The 26369-nt window shown below is 39.7% G+C and overlaps 1 protein-coding gene across 2 annotated transcripts in view; it reads right to left on the bottom strand.

Annotated features, from left to right (window-relative positions):
* Positions 1–221: 221 nt before the first annotated feature.
* The window catches only part of DHRSX (dehydrogenase/reductase X-linked), a 162997-nt gene continuing 136849 nt past the window's right edge, over positions 222–26369 (bottom strand). Inside the window, exon 8 of one of the 2 annotated variants that reach the window (XM_039567780.1) lies at positions 222–687. In XM_039567780.1, the coding sequence (XP_039423714.1) occupies positions 490–687 (198 nt within the window). In that variant the 3' untranslated portion in view covers positions 222–489. The remainder of the gene's footprint in view (positions 688–26369) is intronic. The other variant, XM_039567817.1, reaches the window with a different exon arrangement.

Below are 26369 nucleotides of genomic sequence, written 5' to 3'. Positions count from 1 at the left end.
AAGACAGAAACAACATCACGATCATGAATGCCAAATTTCTGCATTAGAACAAGCTGATGAAAGTGTCTTGAAGATTAATGAAGCTTAAGGAAATAAAGCTGCAACTTTTAAAACTGATTTATAAGAGTAACTTACATGTACAAAGGAGGTTAAAGTTCAAAACCTCCCAGTACAACATGCTCCAGTGTTATTTTTGTTGAACAAAGCAATGAAAACTCATCTCTGCACATGTTTAAAGATTGTATTTTAATCACGGACTGAAACATCATGATTTACAAAACTGATGGTTAGATTTAAAACCAACCACTACACCTTTCTGTGGGAATATTCCCCCCATACCCTAGCAGATTAGGGATTCAGGTGAAGAGCAGCTGTTCACATTTGCCTTTGGGACTGAACGGTGATTTCCAGGATGATGACTGATGGTGCAAGAATTCACCTAAGATGCTTTTCAATGCATTTCATTTGCCCAGCTGAAAGTGGCTTCTTCTAGGGAAGCCTGCTGGCTTCATCAGAAATCCCAACCATCTTGCAGCTTTCTGTCCAGAGCCTTCTCTGCAGCTCTTCATCATAAGCTACGTCAGCCGATTTTGTCCTTTCCTCATTGTAAAGGTAGCAGCCACCAGCTCCTTCCATCTCGGGCGAAACCGCTGCATAGATGGTTGTAGAGGCTCCTTCCTCTGGGGTCTGTAGAAACAGAAAAACCCAAATTCAAGTGAGGCAGGTACAGCAGAAGAATGACATTACCACCATAGGACCTTATCAGTGACAAACATCTTCCCTGATTTTGCTTTACACTTGTGGTCTTGTTATAATAAGAAAGCCACTTATTCAATTGGCAGAGTCCATTTCTTCAACAGTGCTATTTTAAGATAGCTTAAAGCCAGAACAGATGTATGGAAAACCGCAGTCCATTTTTTCAAGAGTTAGTCAGATGGAGAATACAAAATAATTGATTTAGTTTTCACAGTTAGAGCTAATAAACCCAAAAGCAAGCACAAATATTAAAATCCTAGTTTAATTATTCATTTTGCAAGGATGAAAGAGTCTGTGCTCTGCCTTAGGAATAAGAAGGCTATGCTGTACATGCAATGTGTTCATTTTAACAACAATGTGACATGAGCAAAGGAACATGGAAACGGTGACAGCAAATTAAGACTCTGCAGTTCAGTCCAAGCAGGCAGGTAAATGAGGGAATTACATTTTAAACAGAGCATAGTTGTCAGGGTTCTGCTCTGTCATAAAGCAAAATGGTGAATGATCTATAATGTTTGATATACCATGAGTATTAAATGAAAATTAATAAGTGAATAGCTTAGAGTGATAATTCCTTTCATCCTCAGTATATGCAAAACATTTACATTTTGCATTCGGAAGGATCACACAGCTACCACTGAGATTATTTCCATGGCATTTTTATTCTAACTGAAGGACATATTTAAAAGACAACATTTGATATGCTTTGCCTTTATCAGTGATATAATTATGATCAATGCCTGCTAGATAATAATGTATCATTTTGCAATCTTTGCAGTCATTATCTGAGACATTAACAGTACTGATGCTGCTCAGAGCTTTGTCTGCAGCACCTGACAGGATGTCTTTTCCTGAAGAACTCACTTGATGAATGAGACAGTAGTGAATCGGTTACACGGTGCCTTATAAAAACTAATAAATCTAAGTAATTGGAAGCTTTTTGTTATGTTTGGTTTTTTTAGAAAATGACTGTACTATGAGATTCTGTCTAAAATCACTTTAAAAATGCTCATTTACCTTGGTTTAGTACTCTACCACTACTTCACCCTTCTTTATCCTAAGGAAAATAGTGCTATTCGTACCCAGTACGTTATGTAAATAACATAAAGGGTCTGCACAATTCTTTGCTCACAGAGTGGCTAACATAATGATCAGCTGTGATCAGCAATATGAAGTATCTTGATATTTTAAAGTAGTAGAACAATGATGAATATGAGCATTCATATTTTATACAACTTATTCTGGATGACAGAGAAAAACCAAAAGTTTTCTTACATACTCTTGTGCTCTACTTAAAAAAATTACTGACATGGATAAACCATTACTTCATGTGATGGTTCACTGGACGTTATGTTCCTGAGTTTAACAGCTCTCCAGCACAAACAGGCATAAATGTCAATATCATGATGCCCAAATCTTAATGACAACAGCTCAACACTAAAATGCTTTCAAAAAATTGTCTGTGGGCGGAATTCATGTGATTATGTTCTTATGAGCAGGGCTCTCTGCAGCCTCAGAGCCTGGTCTGTATGGATATTGTTACAGCATCAGAAATACCACATTGTCTCTGCTGATTCAGTGGTAAGGTTCTCCCAGGATATACAGGATTTATCAAGATATTTACTTTTGATGGTATATCAGATAAGTTCCCCACCAGAGGCGATTTATATCAAGAGGGTGGTCAAACACTGGAGCTGCCTTCCTGGAGAAGTGTTTGGTGTCCCAAGCCTGTCAGTGTTTAACAGGCATTTGAACAATGACTTTAAAAATTTGCTTTATCATTTGGTCAGTCATGATTTGGTCACTTTTGTTGTAGGTCCCTTCCAACTGAAACAGTCTATTCTACTCTCTTCTATTCAAAATAATATCAAATATTTTAAATAGGGTTATGTACTAGTTGAAAGTGCTTACATGCCCACACTGTGATTTATAAGCACAGTAACACTGTGACCATCCATTAAAGTCAGCTTGTGTAACTTTTCCTAAGATTTACTTTGCTCCTCCCATCCACCATATCTAATATGCTAAGCTTAAAGTTCTATGCAAAATTCTTGTTTAGTTTCTATCTCCTGTTGCTAAAGCAATTATCTAAACATACAGGGAAAAAACCCAACCATACTACATTAAGGAATTAACCATCACTTGGAGTGTTCAAGGCCAGGTTGGATGAGGTTTTGAGCAACCTGGTCTAGTGGAAGATGTCTCTTTCCATGGCAAGGGGGTTGGAACTAGATGGTCTTTAAAGTCTCTTCCATCTTTGGGACCCTGAAGTATTATACCAAGAGTTCCAGATAGACAGGAAGTAATAACCAGTTGTCTTGGGGTGACTTTATGATGTGTATCCCCTATCACTGCTCTATGCCGAGAAATTAATTTGGGCCTTTCTGTGCCTTTAAACTGAGCCTGAGAGAAGGGAGAGGAAAAAACCAAGCAAACTTCTCAAAGCAGTTGTTCAAGGACACAGATACACACTCCTCTGCTCCTGCAGCAGCAAGAGAAGAGGAAGCACCCTTCTTACTTTTCAGCCAGCTTTCGGCTCCGTTTCTCCGGAGAGAGATGGAGAGTTGAACTTTGTTTTCCTGGGACTTTGGGGTTTTTTTCCCTTCTTCTCTTCTGGACTGTTTCAACATCAGAACACATTGGGACAATTTTCCACCGAGGTCCTGGAGGTGGGCCCACGACCCAGCTCCGAGGAGGAGGAGAGAGTCCACACCTACAGAAGGACTCTGAAATCTTCCCAGGTTTCTCTCCACAGTGAGAGGTTTTATAATTTAGCATTATTATCCTTTTCCTGTGTGTTTGTTAAATAAATAGTTTTTATCTCTTTCACTTTCCTCCAAGGAAAATTTCTTTTTTTCCCGAACCTGGTGGGGGAGGGGTGGTTGTAACCTGCCTTCTCTCAGAGGATATTTTCCTCCAAATTTGTCCAAACTGGCACCCCAGTATTATTCAAGTCACAGGGGAGAATTCTCTACACGTTGCCAGTGTAAAAAAGCCTTAAAAACCAGTAAAAGAATCATATTTGTATATATAGAATCAGCAACATCTTCTTCATTAATTGGCTGGACTTGTCCTAAAGAGAAAAGGGCTGCCTATAAATTGCACAATGCTTCTTCATTCTTCAGTTACCAACTTATTGGTGCTGAACTTTTTTTTAAATTGGATTTTTGTTTACAAACTGTTATATTATTAGTATCCAAGGAACTGTAAGTAATGCCTTTGTAAAATCCAAGCAAAAACGATTTCTGCTTAACTTCTTCCTAATGAAATTCTGAACCTGTTATTCCTTTTGCTTGTTATAGTATTGATCACATCTTTTACTTTCTTTTTCAATTAACTATATGTTTGCCTTCAACAGTAAATAAAGGTCTGATTGAAATTACACATCTTTTTTACCTGTGGAGGCTGTGGAAGAAGGAGAGAAAAGATAGCATGTGATCAGCTCATTTAAGCAAAGTGTAGCCTACATACAAAAAATTACATTATTTTGGCACCATCTATTCCCAGAGTAAAAACTCTTTTCTTTTTATGGAAGCTCTGCTATTTCTTTGGTTTTTAATATTCATCAATTATAACTCATCGACAAAGAACAATTTTCCCTCAGTATGAAATGGAATATTCTGTTCTAGGGAAACTGGGACAAGTGCTAAGAGGGTTTGTATTTTAATATTGATTTTTTAGGACTTGCTAGTTCATGCATTTTGATTAATGCAATTTTAAGGGACATATAATTTTGTCCGTTCTGGGTGCTAATGCTTGGAAATGTGTTAGCTGACAACAGTCAGTTCCTACAGCCATGTTGCCATGAAATGTTACATCCTTTCCATTTGTCTAAAACAGGAGGAACAGCTTAACTCTTCAGAAATCATGCGTCTGCATCAGTTAGACATGATGGCTTTGTGGCGCTTTCCATGATAATCCACGTACTCATCCACTTCCACCTTCACCTGAATTCATAGCTCAGAGTCCTGGGTTAGACAGTGTGTTATGTTTATCAGAAACCACAGAAAACTGCACAGGAAAAAAATTTAATAAGCTCCTATAACTCCTCCCCTGTAATCCATTCATTTTCTCAGTACCAATTGCAGCAACTACCAGCCAACAGTGACAACTGTTGTGTCTTAAACATTGTGACAAATAGCTGGAGTGGACAGGATACATATACTTCAGATTGTACTGCCTAACAGAGTTGGCCAGATTGAAAGGGCAGCAGTGATACTAGCCATGGTATCAGGGGACTTACAACTTTGGAATAGCTTCCCCTCATCCCACTCAATCAGAAAATTGTACTTGATTTGTATTTAATGACTTCAGGATTCTGCCATCTGGAGAGATTATAGGAGAGAAGGTTGGGCACAGAGGACAGAGAGCAGGAAGCAGCTGACAGAATCACTGTTGAGTTTTGAGGGACATGAACAAGGGGTCAAACAGAGAGATGTGCACACAGAACTGCCTGTGATTAAGATAACTTAATGCTGAGGAAAAACATGTTAAAACACCTTTATCCCTATAATTTGTGCTGCAGAATACATCAAGTATGGGTGGAATAACCCTCATCAGCAACATTAGGTAGACTGCTGTAGGAACTCTCATCAAAAGTGGGCTTATACAACTGGTCCTACCTCATGTACCATCCATTATATCATGCACTTTTCAGTTCATGTGGGAAATCTACTCATGAGCTGAGGAGTTAAAGTAGCTTGCAGAAGTGTTTTGGTTTGGTTTTCTTTTTGCCACAGGTGTTCATGGTGTTTGCTCTGTGGCTTCACTTTTTTAAATGAGTGAGTTTCTATCAGGCCGTTCGTGGAGCCGGTAACAAATTCCCTGGTTCCAGCTGGGAAGACACAGAAAGCACTGAACGGGCCATCTTCTGGGCTTCAGTACTCAGGTAATTTTGCCTGTGTTCCTTCACTTTTCTCAGTGATAATTATTCTGGTAATATTTTTTAAATGCTGGTATATTACTGACTTGCTTCTGTACTGAAAAATTCTGTATAGGCAGAGTTTTTTTCCTTTTCTGTCTTCCTTCAGGAAAGACAACGATCATCTGGGATCCCTGAAGAGTACTATGCATATACACTGTAGGGATTAGCAACAACAAAGGGAACATGAAATTACTCTTACTCGGTACAGCAAAGTCTTTCATCTACTTGATGGCAGCTAGTGGAGGGGTGACACCAGTCACCCTCAATGCACTGCCTTACTCTCAAGAACAAAGGAAAACACAGAACATGGAATAGTTTGAAAAAATTTCAGAAACAGAGTAGCTGGGATAGTGTTCCCATGAATATTAAAGCAAACAAGCTTGTGAGAAACCAGTTACCTGTGTTCTAGGGTGCACTGATTACTATGATCTGTGAACCACTGAATTATTTCAAAGCCAGGTGTCTTGGGAAGACACCAGGTTACTTTCTAGTGCAGGAGTCCAAGGTGAAATAACAGCTGCTGTAGTGTCACAGCCTCCAGGTGAAGACAGGGGCTATGTGTGTTCAGTGTGCGTTGTGTAACTTGCACTGTCTAGACCTCCTAACGTGATTGTTGCTTTGGAAATTCCAGACAAAAAGTAATCCATTGAAATACTGAGTATGAAGACAAAGGCTAGAAAGAGAACCATGACGCAGCTGTATGGACGTGTTCAGCAACCTTTGATCAATAAGGCTGTAGTGCTGACTTTATGTCCTGGTGAGACCAGTGGCCAGGACCAACTGGCAGGTCCCTAGGAAGCCAAAGCTGCCAGAGAAGTGTGGCAGCATATCTTTTCAGCAATCTCTGCCTTCACTCAAAACCCCTGGTTGCTATCTGCGTTCTCTCTTTCCTTCTATTCTTTCATATGTAGCTTGCTATTATGCTATTTCTATCCAATTTCTGCCTTGATAATAGACTAGAAAGAGGTATTTTATTGAATATAGTTCTCCCTAGGTACCCAGTCAGCACCATCAAATTAATTTCTCTTCAATCCCCAACTTGCGGCAATAAGAATTCTTTAATAAATTCACTCCGTAATAAAATTCTTCATATTTTGTCTTTGAAAGAAATAGTAGAAATGGCTCAGTTAAAATGTGAAGCCTTTCTCCTGAGAATGTTGTGGCCACAGAGAAATAATTTCTTAATCAAAGATATAAATATATAATAAAACATGAAATTTTGATGATTAAGAACACAAAGCAATTTTCACACTAAAAATGTATCAAAATTTGGAAGGAAAGGAGCTTTTATAATCTGAATAATTCATGACTATTTGGGGAAAAAGAGAAGTTTTCCCTGAGCACAAGATACTGAAAGAACAGAAGCCAAGATAGCTGGCAAACAGACACAGAGAGTATCAAATCCTGAATCTCCTTTTCTTTTGAAAGCAAATTTTTTGGAAAGAGCCTAAAAAATATTCACGTACACAGTATGGCTGGGAAGTCCCATCTTATCTTAACATCATCCCCTGCATAGGTGGCTGGAATGCCTGTAGATAAGGTGCACTATGGAAGAAAAGAACTGTCCTCAAAAGACTGTCGGGGTCAGCCTGTTGCCCAGGGGATCCAGGAAGCAGGCATGTACCCAGGTCTGAACACCTCATTTCTGATGAATCTTTTGATGGAGCTGGTGGTCAAAGGTTTGAATTGGTTTTGTGTCATAGTAATGCCTTCTGAGAAATCTGTTTTGCTGAAAAACGGCCAAGCAGCTCTACTCTGAAACCATTGGATGAGTCTTGTTGCAGATTCAAAACATGAGCAAAGTTTACTGAGGAAGGCAGCAGCCATGACTCTGAACCCTCTTCTAAAGCAGCTACTTCAGGCCAAGCAGATGCTTTTGGCTGGGGTAGAGTTAATTTTCTTCACAGGGGCTGGTATGGGGCTGTGTTTTGGATTTGTGCTGAACACAGGGTTGATAATATAGAGATTTCTGTTATTGCTGAGCAAGGCTTACAAAGAGTTGGGGACTTTTCTGCCTTTTTTACTGCCATGCTGACAAGGAACTTGGGGGTGCATGGGAGGTCAGGAGGAGTCACAGGTGGGACAGGTGACCAAAAGGATATTCCAGACCATATGACATCATGCTCAGTATATAAAGTGGGGGGAAAAAGAAGGGCAGGTATTTGCAGTGAAGGTGTTTGTCTTCCCAAGTCATGGTCATGTGTGATGGGGTCGTGCTCTCCTGGAGATGGCTGAACACCTGCCTGCCCATGGGAAGCAGAGAATCAATTCGTTGTTTGGCCAGCTTCCTGGGCTACACTGAAGAAAACTCCATTGATTTCAAGGAGAAACTCCCAACAGTGAACTCAACGGTAGGTATTATAAATTATTATATGTACAAATATTATAAATAATAATAATATTCATTAAAATAATAAAATTATATTTGTGTGTCTTAATTTCAAACTGAATCTCTCTCAGGTTAGAAGTGCGATATAACATTGGTGATGTGAGCAGGAGTGTTTGTGGATCCGTACTTTGCATTTTCTAAGATATTGAATAGAAAACTAAAAGAACTATGTTCACTTTTAAGCAATTTTGAAATAGCTTAAATAAGAACCCAATTTTACATGACTGAATATGAGCAGGGACTTGAAACTTTGGGTCAAAGTCATTAATCATAACTGAGTCCTTTATTCATTTTGTCAAGTGCATTGAGGAACATTACTTTGCCTGGAAGTTGATCCCTAAGCTTGCTCTGCAGTAGACAACAATGTCTTCAAGTCAGAGCTGAGATATCGCTGCAGCCACTGAAATCACATTACACTTGTTACCTCGCTCAGCTCCGTAACAGTATGCAAAACTTGACAGATAAGAGCCTGCTGCCCCAGACATTGCATAAACATCCAAGCAGAGACGCTCAGTTGCTGGAACATCCAGTCTCTACGAAATAAGACAGGCAACAACAGGCAGAGAGAGCTGAGAAAGTACATGTATTTCAGAAAATACTGAAGCCTCTTCTGGGAGCGTGACACTCTGCTGGTTAATGAGCTCTCTAGAAACCAGTTGATGTCCTGCATGTACCTATTGCTGAGGATGCCTGAGTTAAATCACTGAGAATTTTCCTGGACATCCTCACACAATCTGGAATTTTCTAAAACTCCTCTATTCAGAGACTCACAAGATATTTATTGAAGCAAATATGCAGGTCAGAAAAGATGAGGAAAGAATCAGTCTCCTAAATCCTAATTCTGAAGCCTCGTGCACTGGGCTGTAACTCCTTTTCCTGTGTTCGTAAAGAAAAATACACAAGTCGTTTGTTTACTTCCAGCTTAAATTTTCAATGCATTATCTTACAACAGTACATGGGTCATCTTTAGTTTCTTGAATTCTTTCAAAGAAGATAGATTTTGACAATCAAAGCAACACAGCAAATCACACAGAAGTATTTGTGTTTGAAGTGGTAGCTGCATTTTTAGCAGCCCCAGAGAAAAAGAGACATAGCAACGCTTGAGGTGCTGAAGACGATGCTCCTGAGTGCATACATCTCTGAACAATTTACTACCTGCCTGCTCATGCAAAGTAAAATATCTTTGCTGGCTTTTGGTGAAAACCCAAGACTTCAAGAATAAGATATATGGCAACTTTTGATTTGTAGCCCCCTACCATCATCTCTACTTTTTTACTTACTGTTTAATATTTGCCAAGTCATATATCTTGTTTTCCCTTGATAGAAAATAGAAACTGACACATCTCCCACTTCACAACTTCCTTATAATGACTGTTACTTATTTTTTTAATTATTATAAGAACTCAGGATGGACATGGAACTCCTAAATATTTAAAAGGAGACCACAATATAGAAAGCCTTTATGAATTATGAAGAGATCAAAAAGCATAAAGACTGTAAAGAACACAGACAAAATGAAGTAATCCAAAATTACATAAGCCAGCAGCTATTTCACAGCTTCTTCTCTTTTAAATTGCTACAACCCCCATTTTGTACCCCAAACAGCAGCAGGATTATTCCATCTGTGGGCTCAGCTAGGTGGAGGAGGGCTGGGAGAGGGTGGCTGCCAGTCTTGGTTTCACACCTTTCCTGCTGGAGGCACCTGCTGAAAACAGATGGCGAAGGTGTGAAAGTGCAAATCCTTTCCGGGATCACCAGGTAAGGTCAGCAGAGAACACTTCCCCAGGATTCAGGCAGGCCATATGCCTGCACTGCCAAAGATGAGGACCAGAACCTGTGAAGTGCACAAACTAACTCAAAATGACTACAGGGTGCTACATGTATGAATTAATAGCATGCGAGATGAAAATATGTCTGGGAAGATGGGAGAGATGAAAGCAAAAGTACACTTTTCCCCAAACTTCTTAGGTCCACGTTGCAGTGGCATGCTAGCTGGGCTGTAATACATCCTGCTGATGGGTCTGCCCCACACAAAGCTCCTGCATGGGAAAAGACCTTCACCTTACAGTGCTTATCCTCACCCTGGGTCTCAGCCTTTGTCTCCTTGTCCCTGAGCTGCCTGGAAGAAAGGCGTTTAAAGCAGGTCACCAAATACCACCGTTGCAGTTCAATCCCAGGTGGCAAGTAAGCCACTTACTCCCCTCCCACTCCCCAGTGGGATGGGGAAGAGAGTCAGAAAGAGATAAAATCCACAATTGCTCACTACCCACTGACTGAGGCCCTCTGAGCAGCAACCAATGGCTCCTGGCACACTCTCCTCAGTTTATGCACTGAGCATGATGATCTGTGGTATGGAATATCTCTTAGGCCACTTTGGGTCAGCTGCCCTGGCCATGCTGCCTCATGGCTCCTTGTGCATCTTCTCACTGGCAGAGCATAGGAAACTGAAAGGTCCTTGGCTTTGTGTAAGCACCACTTAATGACAGCTACATCAGTGTGTCATCAACATTATTCTCATAGTGAATCCAAAACTGTACCAGCTGCTAAGAAGAAAATTAATTCCATCTCAGCCCAAACCAGAACAACCATTTAGCACTGTCCATGTCCGAGCTGCTCTGAGTTTCTGTTTTTTACAGAGCTATTGTGCTTAAATTATAGTTTCACAATATTCCCCAGACTAAGAGGAGAAAGCCCAAACTGGAAGACAGATAAAAGTGGTGGGGAGGGAAGGAATCTTATTCTGGAAATTTGTTTCACATAATTCCAGTTGCTGGAAATTTCATCATTTAATCTTGAATGATAAACAAAAAAGATATAAATGAAAGGGTTAATTTACATCTGTCCCTAGTAACATACCATAAAGATGGAAAATGAGAAGGCTAGACTTACTTCCTATATTCATTTAAGTGGAAGACTAGAATTAGGTGAGAGTGGCCCAGATTTTTTAATCATATCTTTTTAACAGATAGGTAGTTCAAGTAAGTAATTACAAATTTTACATCCTCAGTTTTGCCCAATAAGTTCAGGGCTTTTCTGTTTTAGTAATAAAACCCTTGAAAAATTACAGTTCTCTTCATTTTAATTAAACTCTATTTTATCAGGAAGCAACTTGTAAAAACAAGTAAAAAAAAAAGTCATCTTGTAAAGAGAACTACCATTTCCCATTTTCTATCACAATGCTATCAGATTGCTAGAGTCATGAAATAACAGATAGATTCTGAAACCATACAATTATGGAGCTGTCTATATAGCTTGTCCTCTGTTACCCAAGAAAAGTTCTAAATTTAAAGGCCAAGGCTACATTCAGTTGCAAATTGACGTATCTGAACGCTTATTAACCCACCAGAATCAACTTGTTTTTAACAAAATAACTAAAAATGCAAATGCAAAGGAGGAATGAATCTGATTATTCAAATCAAGTTTTTTTTGTTGTGCAGACTGAAAGTGAATTTAAGCTCTGTAACCTAAATCCCTTTGTTTAAATCAATCAACCCCAGGGCTCTTTACCATCCGCAAAGGAATCTATTGATGGCTTAAATTCAGAAGAGACCCAAAGAACATGTATAACTTTAGACAGGCAAAGAGTACCATTGATTTCAATGAGACTAGTCTCTAAAACTATGTCAGACAAGATTTGAGCCATCATATCTTTAACTGCAGAGCTCATTATAGAGAGAGAAAACACGCAGACCCTCAGCCACACAAATGTTTCCCAAGATTTGAAATGGAAGCAAAAAACTTCCGTCTTGAAAACAATTACTCAAGAGTTTAAGCTTATCACATTTAATCAGCTAAATGGTCAGAAAGAAGGGCAGGCTGGTACTCACAATGCGGGGGGGGGGGGGTGGGATAAAGCCATTCATTTGCAGAGGCACTAAAGGAAAAACAAGTGTCAGTTCTTCCCAGTGGAACAGATAAAGGAAACCATGAAATGGCATGTAGTTAAAATTGTTAACTGCTGCTAAGAAGAAAGACCCAGATCTACTATCCACTGAAGTTGTTAAATTTAATATCTAGGCTTATTTCTAAGGGGGTTTTGTAAACCTTCATTAAGGTAACAGATGGAGTCAAAAAAAATTGTGTATTCATTGCAAATGGCAGGATTGGATTTGGTGACAGATATGGTCCTTGCCATGTTCTTATTTCCTTTCCGGATAACAGAAGCCACAGCAGAGGGGTCTCACTGCTGTACAGGTGACATGGTGTACCCCATTCCTGTGTGAATGACTACACTCACTGGCCTGGCTTTTGTTGAAGGAAGAGTTGGTTCAAATTCCAAAAATGAGACCCATAGTGAATGGTCAAATCTCATTAACTGAAACAGGACAATATAAAACTGCAAAGGAGAAAAACATTTAATCCCTTTCACACCCAAAGTCTTTCCCCAATGAGCTGTTAAAAAAAAGAAACCAACAAAACAACAAAAAAAAGAGGTGTGGGTCTCGAATGTTAAAAATCCCAACAATCTTCCTGCAAGTTTTCTTATTCCTTTTATTTGATTCTCAGGTAGCTTCTGTCTCTGCAGAGTTTCTGACTGGGGGTTTTGATACTGGACTAATTCAGGACTTAAGTAGCCATGGCCCAGAGACCTGCTCTTGCAGAACTATTGATAGACAAAATAAAACAGTGAAAATTAACCTTTTCATTAAGCTCCCCGGAGAATTCCTGTTGCGCTGGAACTCATAGGGCTTTTTGATATAAAGGTTAGAGAAGTTGTTTAGAACGGAAAACAAATACTGTGAGGTTTTGTGATTTGATGAATACATTTTACTGATTCATCTGGTGCTGAAATAATTCCTTTTAGGAAGCTCAATATTGAACTATGCTCTTTGGTAGTGTCATTTTGCTACATATGTCCTTTGGCCTTGAGAGTTCAACCAATGAGCCCCCCCCACATGCTTGCTCACTCTAGGTGACACACTGCAAGCAGCAAAGCTCCAGATGCTTAAACTTCTGCTTCCCAGGAAAAATTCCAGCTGAATTAGTGCAGAACTGTGCTAAGGTTTAAGCAACTGCTTTTAACTGGTAAAAGCACAGGCTGAGGTCTGAGCAGAGCTCAAACACCAGTGCCAGCTGCTATCCCAGCCCTCCCCTCTGCCTCTCCTGCCGGCACAGCCACTTGCTTAAAATTCTGCTCTTCACCTGCAAGTCTGCACAGCTCTGCAGCTGCCCATTGTTATTTAACATGTACTTCACAATGGAATTGAATTGTTCCAATCAAGATTAGGTTCTGTTTCTCTATGTGGTATGCAAAGCATGTCCGCAGACAAAACTTTCATCCATTTCTCCGCCTGCCTTTTCATCGTGCCCCACAACAATCACACTGATAGTCCCGGTGCTTTTTCATTCCCTTTTCTTCATGAATTCCTAAATGCCTCTTGCCAGGCTCTCAATGCAACCTCACTGAGTGTGGCTGCTACATCAGTGTGCTACTTGCCTCACTGGCTCAGATCCCTTTCTGCAGCCCATATACCATGTGGAGGAGGAAGGGGCTCAGGGTAGGAGGGTTTCCCAGTGCAGCACCAGCACTCCCCTTCCTCAGATCACCCATCCATGTCATTGAGCCCCTTCAGAAACCAAAAGGGGTAAAAAACAGACTTCACAGCATGATCTCTTGGGGTAGATGCTATTTACAATCTGTGGTGCAAACAAAGGAGTGAGCCCAAGCCTTATCATGGTAGAAGAAGCAGAGGAAAATACTAGGTGAAACCTTGTCAATACATTGACCCAGCCAAATCTGACAATTCAGGAGAAATGGTGGATCCACAAGCAGTGCCAAGCCCCTAGAGCAGGTCAGACAACAAGGCTCCTCTTTGAAGCAAGAGAGTGGTGTGACAGGATGCTCCATTTCTGGACATGTGGGGCTGCAATAAAGGATTGCGAGTGAGGCTGGTCCCCGGCCACCAGCATCAGCCACAATCCCTACTGCTGCTTGGCCCTTTCCAGGGCATGAGACTCCTGCAGCTGAGGGGAAAAGGTGCAAAGCCCCCTTTACTCTGCAAATCTTCTGAGCTGTGGCTATAAGGGTGCCACAGTCAAAAAGCAAGAGTTTCCAAGCAGCGCAGTTTTTATATAAAAATAATCTAAATGTTTGAGTTTTATCAATTGCATAAACTCCTCAGTGTCCAAAATATAACTGAATTTTGCTTTTAAATCTGTATTCAATAAAAGAGGATTTCAACTGATTGTGAACTTTGCAAAGTCTGTAACATGGTTCAGGGAAAAATACACTTAATTTCCCTAATAGCTGCTGACAGTCTGTGAAACAAATAGTTTTATTTATTTTCTCCTTGGTGAATTTCAGCTCTCATCGTTTAATCAAAAAGTAGCACATTACCAACAATTGAGATTAAATGGAGGGTCATACAGTAGGGAAAATAGGAAATCACATTAGCACTAAACAGTGACAAATATATCCTTCTTATTGCACTCTTGTCCTGACACAGCAGAACATTTACAATGCCCTGACCAAAAAAAAACTTAAAAACCCAAATGAGCTCTTTCACCTTTTCCCATTTATCCTGAAACTTATGACTACTGAGAATGTCAATATGGTCTCTGCAATAAAAAAAACATATTTTAAAGATTCCTTTCACTTGTTGATGAACAATGTACAGATCTTACACATTGGTGTAAAACAAGTGTTACCCATTTTTTTACTGGTGCTACTGATGCATGAAAATAACTACAGAGCTAATCAATACGTAATGACTGTATTTCAGGAGTAATGCTCTGTTCAGAGGAAAAAAATTACTGCAATTCACAAACAATTATTGACACCATGAAGCACATGAATCAATGCCCACTAGAGATCTGCACGTTATTTAAAATTTCTTCAGCAATATTTGTCTTTGTTCCTTAGCCCCAGCGTAATTTTTCCTGCCTGTTATACTGTGAATATATTAAATGTTAGTGTGAATATATTGATGACAACTAGAATAAAATGTAAAAGCTAGACTTCTGATGGATGAGTCTAGCTAATAGCAGAGGCGTGATTATTACCGGAGAGCTGGAGCCATGGGATTCCATGCAAAGCTTTTTCTTGCGTAAGAGATTTTTTGTCACAAAATGATTAAGACCTCACCTTTTAAAGCTCCACTGTAACTCCGCTGGACTTCAAATCTTTTAAGTCTTCCCAGTTGCTTTTTCTGCCTGCAACAGTTTACTGCTGAGAGCAGCTGGAAGTACATGAGGTGGCCAGAGCTGGAGGTGGTGTGCCTCAGGGCTCAGTGAAATGTCCCAAGGAGACAGATTTATCACTGGCTCCTCCAGGGAACCAATGAATTCCTATCAGCCTAATTCTCTAAATATAGCCCTTTGCCTTGTTTTTATTGTTATCTCTGTGTAGAGCAAGGGAAAAGCATGAAACAGTCCAAGGTACAAATCTGAACTCTCATCTGTTAACACAGGGGACAGAACAACCCATTCTTCACTTGCATAAACAAATATCCAAGACGTACGGGGCAGTGAAGAAGATGATTACCAGCGGCTCTCACATTTTTCTTTTTGATTCACATGTGGCTTGAGATATGGCTGGTTTACAGCCTCATATGATACTCCATTACTTGAGATTTTAACTGCAAATCAATTCTGCTTAGCCCAGAACAAACATCTGGTCCTTGCTTAGAAAGTGAATTGAAACAACATCATTCCTACCATAAGAGCACAGCTACTTGAACATCTGACAACAGTTACCAGCAGCACCTGATAGGAAGGACAGATTTTGAGAAGAATAAATCCCCAGCTGTGACTAGAAACATATATGGGTGTCTTGCTACAGTTCTGCATAAGAAAACAGCAGTATTTTTTAATTACTAATGTAATAAAATAAGGGAAAGTGGTTTGGCTCTTGAAAAATCAGGGAGATTTCTCTTCTCATCTAAATTTTTTCCAGATGACCACAGCAGAGAAAAAGAATGCCAAACAACAACCATAACCACAAAGAGAAATCTGAAGAGCAAATAGCACTAAGTTACATGTTGTTACACAACATGTTTCTCTAAGTGAAAATAGATACCCGAGCCAAGTATGCTCTTTAACTCCTTCTCTGAAAATATAAACTCATTTCCAAAGAGCTCACTCAGGGTATTTTTTTCCTTTTATTTAGGCAAGTATGAGAAATTATAAAATAAGATTGAAAATTTTCTCTGCATACAGCTCATTTGCAAGCAGTAGCTCAATCTCATAAAGCTTACTTTTGTGTTGAAGAGGAAATAAAATCTAGACAGTACTCTGGCTGGAGCTAACTGCTGATACATTAAATAAGTACAAATATAAGTGTTTCAAAACTATAAATGATGAAGTAGGCTCAGTGAAAGGGAGATGAGAACACAGCCCAGAATATATTCACATAATTTAAAAATAAATATTAAAAATGTATTTATGGGCTGATAAGCAGGAAAGGAGCTGCTCTTCCAAAGCTCTGAGCATACAGCCCTGCTGGCTCCTGGTTTTCCAGTTTAATTTAGAGAAAAGGTTACAATCATTGATCTCATTCCACGAGTTGTCACAAAAGCCAGCCCTACGTATTTCATCATTAAGAAGCCCCACTGAAGAGGTGTTTTAAACACTTGGAATGGGGGTTAACTGACCACTTGCCAGCTGCTCTGTAGCTCTGCCCTTTCTTCTAATTCAAAAGTATATTAGCTGAAGGACAATTGCAGATGTTCTCATCCATAATCTACAATGACAATAACAAACAGCAGATCAAATTGAAAGGATCTTGCAGTCTTCCAAAATATTCAGCGCTTTGCATTTTGCTAGGGTTATTTATCTATCCTTCCTAAAAGTTATTAGGTATTGCAGATGAGTAAAGTTAAGAGTAGAAGAATATTAGTGAAAACTACTTAGTAATATCTGTTTAACTTGTAAACCTACAGTAGTTTACTTTTTCGGTTAGTATATTATTAAAAAGGAAATTACATTTTTTTAATGTAATTTTGTATATTAAAAAGCTCTATACTTGAAAGTAAATAATATTTTAACATGAAAATTATCTAGTCTTCACAAATTTAAGCAAAGGGACTCCAAAACATGAGAGGTACCTCAGACTCCTGAATTTTAGGTACACTAAGTAACCGTAATAATACTTGCAAAATTCTGTTAATAAACACCTACTGTCATTCAAAGTTTTACAGAATACAAGTTGATAGTGAAAACACGGAAAAACATGAAATAAAATTATATGCACTTGCTTAACAAAAATACCTTCCACCTACCACACACAAAAATCAATAATTTTTTATGCAAGAAAGATGTTTACATGAAGAAATACATGGTACTACAAATGACCCAGCAATGTGGTGTTTACCACAGGAACTATGCAGTGTTTAATAATTCCTCGAAGTGGCATAAAACACATGCATCTCAGCAACATGATTCATTGACAGGTATTTCCATCATAAATATAAGAGAAACCCTACAGGCTGCTGACAGCAATGAAATGTGAATGAGAGATTACTGAAATACAGCTAAATTGAGGGCATCTTGAGACTTATGTTTCAGTTCACCACACCATTTATTTCTTGACAGTTCAAATTTTCTGTACAATCCAAAGGATTTATTTTGAAATCTAGACAGTCATTCATATCAGGGGGCAAACTTATACTCAGTCATTTGGAGCACTGACACATTTTAGCTCTCATAAGAGATCCATGACCAGTAGTTTGCAGCAAGTCTATTGCTCTGATTTGAAAGACCCACCCAAGAAAGATCAAGCACTCAGTTTTGACCTCCCTATAATATCACACCATGGTTTAAATTAAAAAGGCTACAAAATCAGAAAACAAATGAAAAAAAAGGAATTTTTTTTTTAATTTTAAAACATGTAGTATAATTTCTCCACAAGAAAAACATGGCAAGTAGCAGTGAAAACAACAATTCAGGTCAAGGAGAGCTGACAAAAGAGGAATGTCAGAATAACTTTCTTTCCCTTAGAAAAAATCCTGAACCAAACTCTGTTCTTGACATTTTAGAAATGGAAATCTTTGCCTTTCTAACCCCCGCTAGTCTACACTGGACACTCAGTTGGATTCAGCTCCTTAGCTGACTTCCAGCAGGACTACAAGGCTCCCCAGCACTAGTCATCTTGAAGGTACTTTAGATGCAAACCAGGCATTTGGGAATACCTCAGACAACAGCCTTGAGCTGTCTGTGGAAACAGGGGAAGCCGTGGTCTCTCATTCAAGGGTCACACTGAGGCCCGTGGCTGTCCAGCCTCTCTGCTGGGAGGGGTCTCTAGAGCATTTACCAAATTGTGAAGAGCACTGCTGCAACCCAGGTTAGAGACCAACTGCATGGCTATGTCAATTACCTCTACAGCTCCATTTGCAATTTATCTTGGCTACTTTATTTTTTAAGAGCACGCACAGATTTCTTGACCAGGGATCTCATTTTCTTTGAAGGCTCTTCAGGCTGATCCATAGCTGTCATCTTTGCTTTTTCTCCTTTAACCAAAAGCAAGGACTAGACTATTGGACAGTTCAACACAGCTCGTCAGCACACTGGAAGAACTACTGTCAAGAAAGGCAGGGATGGAGGCAACTGCAAGAAACAGCACATCTTCAGGTTTTCCTAAAGAAGGATTTGCTAGGTACTCCACAAGTTCAAAATCAAAATGGACATTTCTTGGAAAATCTCACTTTTGCACCCTTATACTGCATTTCTTTACTCTTTTCAGCATGGGAGAAAGCCAGGTAAACCTGAGGCATTAATAAAGGATTCTAAATACAAAAAGAATTCATAAGCAACACTCCCTCTTGGGACATCTCTGATCTAATTTTGCAGATAGCCTATCAGCTGATCTTCTTCTCCGAAACCCATTTAAACTCCAGCATAAAAACAACACTTTTTTTATAGCTACTGCTCTGTGGAAGCCTTTCCCAGAGTAGGATTCCAAAGATTAGAAACAAGTTTATTCTTTTTTCTTATTTCTTTCTCAGTTTCTCAAGTAAATACATTTCCAGTCACTTCACTTTAATTCATTCTTGTCTTGAGTAAATTGTTTCCCTAAAAGCATTCTCACTCCTGTTTGATTAGAGACTACTGCTAGATATCATGATATAAATTGACAATAAAAAGAAAAAAAAATTGTCAAGAGCTTCTACAGAGTCAAACTGAAACCAGCTCACGAAATGTGTATTGTCTTTATGGTAACAGTGACAGCACTGGTTCCAACCTTGAGCAGGATGGTACCTGCTCACATCTGCAAAGCCTAATGATTCTAACACTGCAAATTCCTTCTTTCCAGCCAGGAGAGCATGCGACAGATTGTACATCAAATGTACAAGTGCTGCTTCTGAGCACTGGAGGTACTTTATAATCCCCTTGGCTCCTCTGAGCAAACCACTGTGTAGTGACCTGGAGATGACAGATCCAGGTACCCAAGCACAAACATATTTCATATTTTATCACTTTTCAAAAAGCTGGAAATAATGACGCCAGCAATCTGCCTTTAACCTAGAACTATAACAAGTGGGTTGAAACTCTCATGGGAGAAGTTGCACAGCCAAGACACTGGGTGATGGATGTATTTTGCAGCAAAAATAGTGCCTGAAGCTTGCCTCACAATGAGGAGAAAAAACCCCACCAAAATGAAAACTGAGCACCAAGTGTATATAAAATAATATTAACAGGGTAATTATATTTTAAAAGAAAACCGTATGCAAAATGCCCTGCTTCCTGTCTTCCAGATCTTCTTGAATGGATTTCAAGCAACATCAGCTGAACCTAGTATTATAAACATTTGAAGTACTTACTACCTCTGGAGATTTGCAGGCCCTCTAAAGCGCTTAGGGTTCAGTGTATCTGTGCCAGCCTTAATCCACTTCCCGAGATAACAGGCATATAAAATAGGACACATGTGCCACAAACCTAAACCAGGCAAGAAAAATAAAAGGCCAGCCCCAGATCAAGGAGAACCTCTAAGGAGCAGGATCAGACATGTTTTACATGCCTTTCAAAAGAACAGTACTCCACACAGAGGATATGAAATCAAATCAGATAATCCTTGGTAGAAGAATATGCAGTAAGATTTGGACCTGGATGCTTTTATGTTCATATCATATTTACTTCTTTAGCAGGTTCCAATCAGCTACACTTGTATAAAGCCACTGATGAAGTACCACAAACTTCATGATGATGGAAGTCATCATTTCATATGCAAAGGAAAATAGGGACCTAAGCTGTTATTGGCTGTGATGCATGAGAGTTGTGATAACTGAACTCCTCTCTGAAAAATTACCGAGGTACATTCAGAGCTTGGGCAGTCATAACAACTAGACAGTGTACAGTCCTGACAGAAAAAAACAAGTATGCTGCCTCATAGTGTCCTTCCTACATATTTTTTAGCATCTCAGAACAGTTTGGGTTGGAAGGGATCTTAAAGATCACCTAGTTCCAACACAAATTTCATGGGCAGGGATACCTTCCACTAGACTAGGCTGCTCAGAGCCCAGTTCAGCCTGGCCTTGAACACTTCCAGGGATGGGACATCCACAGATTCTCTGGGCAACCTGTTCCAGCACTTCACCACCCTCAAAGTAAAGAATTTTTTCCAAATGTCTGATCTAAATGTATTCATTCAGTTTGAAGCCATTTCTCCTTGTCCTGTCACTATGTGTCCTTGTAAAAAAAAGTCTCTTTCTTGTAGGCTCCCTTCAGGTACTGGAAGGCCACAATTAGATCATCACGGAGTCTTCTCTTTTCCAGGCTGAACTATCCTAATTCTCTTTGCCTTTCCTTGTAGGAGACATTTAATCATCTCCATGTCCCTCCTCTGAACTCGCTCCAACAGCTCAATGCGCTTCCTGTGCTGGGGAGCCTGGAGCTGGATGCAGCACTCCAGGTGGGAGGCACCCAAATATACTCACAGTCTGTATAAGTTTATTTTCAACACTCCAAGCTCTAAAAACAACAAGACAGCTTTTCTCTTTCTACATTTTCAATCATCTTAGGATCATATATGACAAGTGGCAGACTGTGGAAGACTGAATTTTGCATCTTCAGCTTGGCAGGAAACAAAATTGAATAAATCTCTTCTGAGACAGAGTCAGCTTCAGCATACTGCTGCTGGCTGCAGGGACGTGACATGGCTGTGGTGCACAGTGCCTCCCACAGCAAAGTCCTGGGAAAACGGGCCTGCCAGGCACAGGGCACCAACTCTGGCCCCTGCTATTCATTCAAAAAGTAACAGATATACTTGGGTAAGATAAGACAGAAAGTTAAGCTCGTAAGTTGGTGGTGGCTAGCTCCAAGACTTTGATGAGCAATCAAGAGACATGGGGAGCAACTCATTTTTTTCAGACCATGCCTGAGCCTAGGACCAGCAGCAGCACCTCCTTCCTATTCCAGTGACAGAAAAGTAGGTCAGCATGATGGGGCCAAATAAATACCACTACAAATCCCATCTCTGATAAGCTGTCCAAGTTCATTCTTGTTTTATTACACATTGCTCCGGTTTCATCCAAATCCTCTTCTGCATATGCTCTGTATTTCCCACAGTGTGCCTGGTCTGTGGTAACGTAACCCCTGTGGTTACTTCCCCTTTCCCCAGCACTGAGATGGCATCACACAGATGTAGTCATTTGCCCTGAAGAGACTCACAGACACAATTTAAACAGAATGATTAAATATGTAATAATGTACACAAACCACTAGTTCTTGACAGATTGTATTAATGATATAATCTGTTTGTGCCACATCTAGGATCAGGTTCCTTCTTGAAAAAATGAGGACTAGAGGCACTAAACCAAATTCCCTTTTTGTGTTTAGCTATTAAAATCCACCAAATCCCAAGTGTTTAGCTCAGAACATAATGAGAACAAAAAGAACCATGTGAACTACATCTTGTAGTATCTCAGTAGTCTTTCTAAAATGCAATACAGAAGTTTGTGGCTTGCAATCATAATCATTATAGTCATTACTAAAGCCAGAGCTACTCATGTGACTTCTGAATTGAAACTTTTCATAACTCACAAATTGGGTGGTGGATGATCCTGTTATATTAAAAATATGTGTTTACTGTTTCCAGTTCATCCTCGAATAGAGGATGGTGCTTGCTTCCCATGGTTCTCTCTAGTTACAAACATTAGGCTATTATAAATACATACAGGGAGTACACACAACTACTCATGTAAATGCATGGCGATATCTGCATGATGAACTGTGGAGGCACACCATGAATTGTAAACATATACAAGAAATAGATTTCTTAAGTAATTGGGATTTCCTCACCCGTGGCTGCTGTAGTGAAGGCACACAACGGATTATAAACATATAGGAGAAATACATTTCATAAGTAACGAGGATTTCCCCATCTGCAGCGGCCCACGAGCACATTTCCCACTTATATGGGAAATGGTCTAATACCTTAGAGCTGCCATTTGCAAAACCAGCTTGATAGCAGATTACTTGTGCCCCAGATCTAAGAACACACCTTTACAGTTCCTATTCTCTCCTGTGCACATCCAAAATCCTACCATCTTCAGTTCATTTTTTTTAGAAACCCGGAAAATTAACATTGTGTACCTTTGGAAAGGATTCATCTTAACTAACTTTACACCTTTATACAGCACAGACATCTACAGCTGAGCTAGTCACCAGAAGACCTCTTTGTCGTTCACAGGGATGAACTGGCACTTGAATGACTTAATTCAGCTATCCAACTGTAGATACTTAGGATAAGACAGGTCCAGTAGTAGCTGTGACCATGAGGAAATCACACGTCTGATGCTGGCATTCATATTGCAGACATTTATGAACCAGGAGACATGTCAGAGGTGCCTTCCAGGCATAGATGCCTCAGACCTCTAGAAAAGGGGATGTTTTCAGTTTCTTGGTAGAACCTGATGTTTTATGTCTACCTTTGAAAACTCAGGATAACCACCAAAAATTATGTCTGAGTTGTTCATGGAAGAATTTCCTTACTTCACACTGAAAGGTTTTTAAGTCTCCTTCAACTACTGGTAAGTTACAGACTGTCATTCAGAGAGGAGGAAAGGAGGGCCTGTAGATCTCCAAAATTTCCTAAAATTATTTTTTTCTGTAGTGAGTAGGGTCTTTAGGTGATGGGGCTCTGCAACACAAATTTCATCAGCATTTGTTTGTTAGGGACACATAACTCATAAATAGCAAAACAATGAGGAATTTAGATAGAACATATATATATGATTATGCAAATACATGAATATATATAAATATACCTGAATATGCACTCCCCACAACCTACTCCTCTGCATCTTCTTATTTTAATTCCAAACTGCTGCTCACCCATAAGCTCATTGGAGGATTTTCCAAGAGAAGCCAGTGGTCTTTCTCCTTAACCCTGTTTTACAACTCATTCACATGGAAGACAGAAACTGCCTGCAGCTCCTGTTCCTACCCTTGCTGAATGGGTAATTTCATTGGGGCTGGGGTTGTTTCCTCTCTCTTTTGTTCTTTCTCTAAGAGATATGCTGATGAGAAAGATTAGGGGCTGCTCTGTATTCTGCTGCCAGTGGGTTCAAGTTTCCAAGTAGTGTTATACTACTGACCATAAGAAAACAGAATTTTAAGCACATGGTGATTGACTTCGAACTTCTCTGATGCATGAGGAAGAATTAAAGTAGTGTGAGGCTATAACCCATAATTTAAAAGATTGTGCTGATGGTCTAGTTGAAATTTCAAGGTTCTCTAATTCTCCAATCTTTCAGCTTTTTTGAGACCTTTACATTAGAGGCATCGAGGAGACCTTCTTTTAAACTGAGAGGAATCAGTCCGGAGTCCCTGCTATGTGTTTGATCCACAGCAAAATTATCCTCCTTTTTTGTGTTTTCTCCATTTTCAGCAAGTGTGACTGAGAATAGATTACCACACAAAGGTATTAATCGAATTCTTAGGAAAGTACTGCGTGGAATAGATTGATTGATGGAAAATGTCTTTCCTAACTAACTCTGTGGTTTCTGAGTACGAAACCAGTTACAGATTACAGGATGATAGGTGCTGATGTGCTAACACTGGTTAGGCTCATGTATTTTCACAATTTCTTAACTGTTTACTTACTCTCTCCCCAGCTACAGCAATGGAGGGACTATTTTTCTCACTGTTTTGGATACCAATTTAAATGCTTTCACATAAAATGAAGTAATCTTCCTGGGCTGTCAGGTTAAATCAGCAATCCTCTACCACACCAGAGTTAAGGATAAATCCTTTCTTACACAGTAAGACACACAGCTTCTGACATTTCAGTTGCTTACAGTCCAAAACAATTTCACATGGGTTTTCACACAGTTCACAGTGTAGCTTTAACCTGTTTTTCTTTAGACCATTTCCTGGGCTAAAAAGGGTGAATTCTGCAGGCAATATTAGACATGGAGACAGGTTTCCTGTCCTGTGAACAATTTTGAAAGATGGAAGACAATCTTCCCATTTCACACTGTCAGAAGGAAAAAGAAGGGATGGTTTTTTTCTTTTAATCAAACAACTAAAACTGCAGGACAGGACACGAGATGGATCTCTGTTCACACTGCTTCATTTTTTGCTTGCTCCATGGCTGTGTTTCAGCCTGTCCCAACTGGCACCTTCCAAGAGGAAGCTTGGGTGTGGTTTGGGGGATAAATCACACCAGCAGCTGCTCCAAATAAGTTATAAACAAGAACTTCAACATTGTTGACTCCCTGTGATGCACAGTGACATAATCCCACCCATTTTGTGCTGTCCTGCACAGCAACTGTACAATCCTCAGTGTGCCATAAGCTGAGGCAAGCAACACAAAGCCTTCATTTTCCAGCCATCAAAACACCCTGTGACAACTCTCAACGTGTCTCTTAAAATAAATACTTTAACCACTTAGACTTTAGAAAACATGTAGAATAATAGTGATATCTTGGGGTGCAGGGGAGCCACAGGTTCAGTGGAGACCAGGGTCCAATGCTATTATGTGCGCACTGAGGGCCAGCCTGCCTTAGAGGGGTCTGACCTGACTTCAAACAGAAACAAAGGGCTCTGTGTTCAAAAAGCTTTGTGCTCAGCAGTTACAATAAATAAAGCAGCCAACCTCCATCCATGTAACCGGTAACAAACAGGACCTGGATACTGAACCAATTCCAGGGGTAAATATGCAAGAAAAAACCCCAGATCACCTGGATCTGGGGACTTAATAGTAGATTGCTCACTAGCCTTCTCAGGCTGGTCCCCTCTTTCCCCCAGAATTGTTCTATGGCTGTACAAATAATAAAATATTTAATAGATGGAAAAAAAGACACCTATGGCTCTGAAAGCTTAAATCCCTGTACAGTACGTACAAAAATGGTACCTGCTGAAAGACCAGTGTTACTGGATTTAAGTAGATTGTTTTCTTCTCTATGTTTTTGACCAGAAAAACCTTTTGTAAAAATTAACTGCAAATTACACGTTTCTGCAAGTTTTCATTTTGTGAGAAAAACCCAGATTAGCTTTATGTGAGGACCACACACCCCCATGCACAGAAGATGTTGATGCAGATGAATTGCTGCTTTCAGCTGTGGGATTTAATTACTCTCATTCTCTACAGCTGGTGTTATTGTGTGGTGGTGTGTTTGTCTTCTGACACCTGGGGGGAAGGATGAATTAAATTTACTACATTCACAGTGCCAAAGGGACAGTTTGAATAAGAAATGCTGCAATAAGACCTGTATGACTTTGTCCTCTGGCATGAATGATGAATCCAAGTCCTTTAGATCTTGTTTTCTAGACGTGCTTACAGACTGGAAGCCTTTTTAAAAAAATGTTATAGGAAAATTACACTAAAGTGAAGCCTATTTTGACAAGGTGAAGGAAGTGAATTAGTTTATATTGGCTGATGTCTATCTAACCCATGTTCCTGAAGCCTTTCCCTTCCTTTTTACAGGCTGGCAGGGTCACTAATCCTACTCATTTTCAGTTTGTCAGCCAATAATCACTTATGTGGCACTATGTCTTTGGAAATGACAGCTGAGACAGGATCTGATGCAAAGCCCTCATTCCACAGTACCTTCCTAAACACCAGTCTGGGGCGGCTGAAAGGACCAAATACTCTATAGCTGATAATGTCACGTTCACCAAGCTTGTCATAAACAAGGTTTTGGGGAACTTTACAACACTGCTGTCTGTCAAATGTCTCTACTTTGATGCCATAATGAAGTCATATGAAGCATAACAATCCCTGTTATCGGACATTAATGAGAGTCAACTTTTTGTTTGGCTCTAAGGCATTTTAATTGTATCACAAGCAGAGACCATCTGGCTTAAGAATGAATATTCAGTATCTGCTGCAGATGCAGAAATACTGGAGAGGGAAATGGTACT

This window comes from Corvus cornix, chromosome 1 (genome assembly GCF_000738735.6).
Source record: "Corvus cornix cornix isolate S_Up_H32 chromosome 1, ASM73873v5, whole genome shotgun sequence".
Taxonomy (NCBI): domain Eukaryota; kingdom Metazoa; phylum Chordata; class Aves; order Passeriformes; family Corvidae; genus Corvus; species Corvus cornix.
The sequence above is the reverse complement of the archived record's forward strand: the minus strand, read 5'-3'. Positions and strand labels throughout refer to the sequence as shown.